We start from the raw sequence: 5,364 nt of genomic DNA, 5'->3' as shown, positions 1-5,364 counted from the left end.
ACTTAATATGTTTGTGTTGCTCAAGATCTTTGGTCTAGTGTGTTTGTTTTTTAATATTTTTACAATGCAGCTGTGACAGTAAACAATGACGCAAATGAATGTTCACGTTAAATAGTTATTTTGATTGCTTATGATATATGTAGTTTTTTTTAATTATGAGAGAAGACAGTTTTAGCCTATAAAGGGTAGGCAGGCAATAGATGTATATAATACTCCTGATTGCTGATGCTATGTATTGCATTAAGAGACAAAAAGCTATTGGCAACACAGGTAGGCAAGCATGTATGAATAAAGTTAAGAACGTTTTCCCATCAGTCTAAGTTGAATAAACATTGTGATTTGATGATAGCTGTGAGGGTTATCGAAAGGATAAAATTTCTGATTCTCTCAAGCTCAGTAATGATAGAATGTTCTATTTCAAGATTTGCCGAAACGGTGAGTCTCTTGGCAATGGCTAGGAATAGAATGGGCTTGAAGCTTTTAACCCTCTGGCAATTTGACTGGGTAAATATGAAGTACACTCGGCAATGGGCTGTCTTGCTGTATTCTGATGCCAAAATCATTTTCATGTGTATTTTGGAATGTTGCTAATCAACTGAATGGCTGCCATGGTATTTTACTAGTTGCGGCTCACCCGCCCCCTCACTCCTTCACCCCCCTCACCCCCGCCTCACCCTTCAACCCACCGCCTCACCCCTCACCCCTTTTCACCCCCACCTCACACCTCACCCTTCACCCCACCTCACCCCCCTCTCCCGCCTGCGTCAACCTTCCCCCCTGCACCCTCACCACCGCGCCTCACCCTTCACCCCCGCCTCACCCCCCTCACCCCTCACCTTCACCCCCACCTCACCTCCCCTTCCACACTTCACCCCCCCCTCACCCCCGCGCTCACCCTTCACCCCAGCCTACACCCCCCTCACCCCTCACCCTTCACCCCCCATCACCCTCACCCCCCCCTGTCACCCTTTCACCCCCCCTCACCCCCGCGCTCACCCTTCACCCCCGCCTCACCCTCACCCCCTCCCTTTTCAAGCACGGACTTCGTGATAGCTTGCTTATTGAAGAAAAGTGTACTGACCATGACTGTGATATGTGGTTGTCCCCACATAGCTATCGAAATGAAGTACTGACCAAATGACTGTTGATATGTGGTTGTCCCACATAGTCTATCTGAAGATGTGAATGTACTGACCATTGACTGTGATATGTGGTTGTCCCACATTAGCTATCTGAAGATGAATGTACTGACCCATGACTGTGATATGTGGTTGTCCCAACATAGTAGCTATCTGAACAGATGATGTACTACTATGAACTGTGATATGTGTTGTCCCACATTGCCTATCTGTAGATGAATTACTGACTATGACTGTGATATGGTGGGTTGTCCCACCTTGCTATCTGGAGATGTAATGTACTGACTATGAGACTATGACTGTGATATGTGGTTGTCCCACATAGCTATCTGAAGATGAATGTACTGACTATGACTGTGATATGTGGTTGTCCCACATTGCTATCTTATGGAGATAAATGCACTAACTGTAAGTCACTCTGGATAACAGCGTCGGCTAAATGACTAAAATAATGTACATGTCAAAATGAGTGATCTCTCTCTCTACAGGTGACGAGTCTAGCTGCCCCTGTGATCTTCTTAAACACTGACCACTTAACGGACAGTATAATGAAAGGGTCATAAAGACAGCAGGAACAGAGTGACTCAAGCGTCAAAACTAAAGGGGAAATTAGATGGTTGGAATGCTTTGTTTCACACTGATCACAAGGAGATACTGAGTTTCTACTCGGGAAACCCCCTAAATGACTAAAATGTACATGTCAAATGTGAATTAGAATGACTGTATAAGTTAAATGGGGCAGCAGGTATCCTAGTGGTTAGAGCGTTGGGCCAGTAACCCGAAACCGAAAGGTTGCTAGATCGAATCCCCGAGCTGACAAGGTAAAAAAATGTCATTCCGCCCCTGAACAAGGGGCGGTAGGCTGTCATTGGCTGTCATTCCCTGGTAGGCTGTCATTGTAAATAATAATTCGTTCTTAACTGACTTGCCTAGTTAAATCAAAATAAATCAAATAAATATATATAGAAGGACCTCAACGATGCATTCCAAAAGGCACCGTAACCAAGGAGTCTCCTCTGTCTCACCTTCTGAAGTCTGGCAGCCTTCTCGCTGTACCCCTGCAACTCTTTCCTTAGTCTCTCATTCTCCCTCAACAGGTCCATTTGGGCAGTGTTGTTGTGAGTACTGTGGCTCATGTGGACACTGTGTCGAACCAGCTCAGCCTGGGGCTGGGAAGGTACGTACCTGGGGAGAGGAGAGGGACTCATTAGTATCAAACGGTATCGTTCACAAAATCTTGGTTGTAAACACATAGGGTCACTGGGATATAAGCTATATTCATCCCATATTGAAAACGGGGTGTCATTACTGGTCGGGCACCCATAATTGGTATATGTGTGTCATATTTACCTGTGCTGTGATTGGAATGAGGGAGGAGGGTCTTGGTGGTAGTGTCCGTGCGTCTCCTGTGAGTGGCTGAGCATGTATCCAGGAGGCCTGACCAGGAAGGGGTAGTCTGGGGGAGGTCCCCTCTGATCAGGGTACTGGTGTTCAACAGGCCCAGAGTGGCCATTAGACAGTTGAGGGTAACTGTGAGAGGAGCTGAGAGGCTGAATGTCTCCACATGATCTCTCCAGGGAGAGCTGCATGAGACGCTCACTGAGGCTCCGGGCGTGCTTCCGTTTCAGGTCCCAGTGGACATCTCTCTGGTGATCCATCATCTCAGGTCTCAGACCAAGCTGAGGCTGACCCTGCTGGGCCCCTACCGAGGCCAGGTACTGAGAGTGGGCCTTGGCCTCTTCATAGGTGGGCAGCTCTTCTCCGTGTCTGTGGAGCTGGTAGAGATGACACACAGAGTCACTCTCAAAGTGGTTGTAGTCTCCCTTGTACTCCTGTCCCTGGGGGTCCTGTCTGGTGGACATGTGGATGAACTGGGACTCTTCCTGGGTCAGGCTCTCCAGAGAGGATCGGGGGGATCCGGTACCGCCTCCTCCGCTGCTGTTGCTGCCTCCACGCAGGGCCTGCTGCTGGATGGCCAGGAGGGTACTGGTGTCTGTGGAGTTCCTGTAACGGAGATGCTCCTGGATAAGACGGTGCAGGACCGTGCCAGAAGACTCCTCAGCAGTTCTCATCTCAGTCAATCAGAGAATAAATAAGTGAAGAGGTGTGTTGAAGAGATGGATGTTTTGGTTTCTTAATAAACCACAGATCTATATAGAGGAGCAATGAGAGAATTACCCTCAATCAAGTAACTAGCTAATACATTTGGTAGCATTTGACATAAAGCCTTATAATGCCGTTATAATTAAGACTTTTTTATTTAATGTGGCAAGTCAGTTAAGAACAAATTCTTATTTTACAATGACGGCCTACCGGGGAACAGTGGGTTAACTGCCTTGTTCAGGGGCAGAATAACAGATTTTTTTTTTACCTTGTCAGCTCGGGGGATTCAATCTCGCAACCTTCCGGTTACTGGTCCAACGCTCTAACCACTAGACTACCTGCCACCCCTATACCTATAGTAACACCAAAGTTATAATATTTATAATATATTTATTACAACCCCTGCAACATATCCCCTCTGGGTTTTTGCTGTCCATTAATAAAAGTATAAGCTTCTAAGTACATGATACTCAGTATAGATTCGACCTACATTCAGTTCAGGGTAGTCGATTATAATGAAGTAGCATTTATGTAAATGCAAGCATACCAAACACTGTAAACTATAGCATAGGCCTATATTAGCTTGTCAAGCTATATTACTAGGTATTATTTTGATAAAAATAATAAATGCCAAAGCCCTGAAGTATTGAAGAAAAAAAATGATATGTTTATTTTAGTTATTGGATATCATTATATTGAGGCATTTCCTGCTGCAAGCTACACAGTTTCCTTTCAGATTCCATTAAATTGCCTGATTTGTCCTGTTTTTTTTGGGGGGGGGGGGGGGGGGGTTTACAAATTATTTGGTCTTTCCAAGACGTGCACAGAGATCAAATGTAGGCCACACATTCATTGAGGCTTTGTTGAAAGACAAAATGTATGTTTACTCTACAATCTAAACAGTGTGGATAATGCAAGCCTACTGTATACATGGGCCTAAATACTATAAACTCTATAGTCAACACACATAGCCCGAGTAGAGCACAGGCTAGACTTTCACATATCTGATAACATTCCAGTCTCAATCAGGAAAATAAAACATATAGCCCAATAAAACAATTTAAACTCACTGTCAATAAAGTGCAGATACAGTCTCAGACTTGATCACAGACCAAAGCCGACTTCCCAACATTTAAATACAAGTATAAAATATATGTAATGAGGATTTAAAAGACATTTATTATAACATTATTATAACAAATCAAGTTTAAAGGAACAACCCCGAATGTTCGCCTATAACACTACTTTGAAAGACCTATCCAGCATGCGTAAAAGCAACTCATTCCAAAAAAACAGCTAAATTAAATTCTTACCAATTTACATTTTCACCACGGAAGAAAGTTGTTCACGGCGTATATTATTTATATTTCTTGCTGACGAAAAAATATTCCTAATAAAATTTAGTGGAACTGCAAATGATGTAGAGTATTTGTTGCTCTGAGAGAGAGAGAGCGCGCGCTGCTACGGTGTGCGTCTGAGAAGATCTCACAACAGACTGAGCCGTGCGAGAGATCGCGCTGCTATTAAATAACTGAGGGCCGATTGTTCGCTGAGACTGGAATGGTTGGAATGAGAGAACTCCCGAGCCCCCCAGGGATGAAAAGCAGAACCGCAGACCGCAGAGCGCAAAGTGCACAGAGGGAAAAGGGGGCAGGGCAAGTACAATCGGAAACTGCAGAGCAGAACGGAGCGGAGCAGCACAGTGCACATAGCAGAGAGACATCTGCCTGTGTAATGTAAAGCGTTTTTGTTGTTGTTAGCAGTTGGGGAGATGGAGTAATTAGCTACATGGCATGCTGTGACTAGAAAGAGATTGGGGCGCTATTGTGAAGCAGAGAGTTAATGTTTTCCATAAAAAAAGCTTTTGTTTAGCCTACCTAACATTCTAAACTCGTCATATAGTATACCATACACCAATAGTCTATTAATTACATCTAGAAATAGTATATTAATTACATCTAGAAATAGTATATTAATTACATCTAGAAATAGTCTATTAATTACATCTAGAAATAGTCTATTAATTACATCTAGAAATAGTCTGTCAAAAATGAGATTTGACCCATTGCTTTCCTTTAGGGGGTTTCACCATCAACCGCTGTAATATTAGTTAAGTCTGAGA

General features: G+C 43.9%; 1 protein-coding gene across 1 annotated transcript in view; it reads right to left on the bottom strand.

The window, feature by feature from the left end:
- The window catches only part of amotl2a (angiomotin like 2a), a 25,280-nt gene extending 20,356 nt beyond the window's left edge, over window positions 1–4,924 (bottom strand). Inside the window, exons 1-4 of the mRNA XM_070439368.1 lie at window positions 4,556–4,924; window positions 2,490–3,289; window positions 2,165–2,324; window positions 1,543–1,545 (exon numbers count right to left, since the gene is read on the bottom strand). Of these exons, the coding sequence (XP_070295469.1) occupies window positions 1,543–1,545; window positions 2,165–2,324; window positions 2,490–3,211 (885 nt within the window). The 5' untranslated portion in view covers window positions 3,212–3,289; window positions 4,556–4,924. The remainder of the gene's footprint in view (window positions 1–1,542; window positions 1,546–2,164; window positions 2,325–2,489; window positions 3,290–4,555) is intronic.
- Between the last annotated feature and the right edge of the window lie 440 nt (window positions 4,925–5,364).

Source organism: Salvelinus sp. IW2-2015, unplaced genomic scaffold, assembly GCF_002910315.2.
Source record: "Salvelinus sp. IW2-2015 unplaced genomic scaffold, ASM291031v2 Un_scaffold1598, whole genome shotgun sequence".
NCBI classification, from domain to species: domain Eukaryota; kingdom Metazoa; phylum Chordata; class Actinopteri; order Salmoniformes; family Salmonidae; genus Salvelinus; species Salvelinus sp. IW2-2015.
Note: the sequence above shows the minus strand (reverse complement) of the source record. Positions and strands in the feature narration are given on the sequence as shown.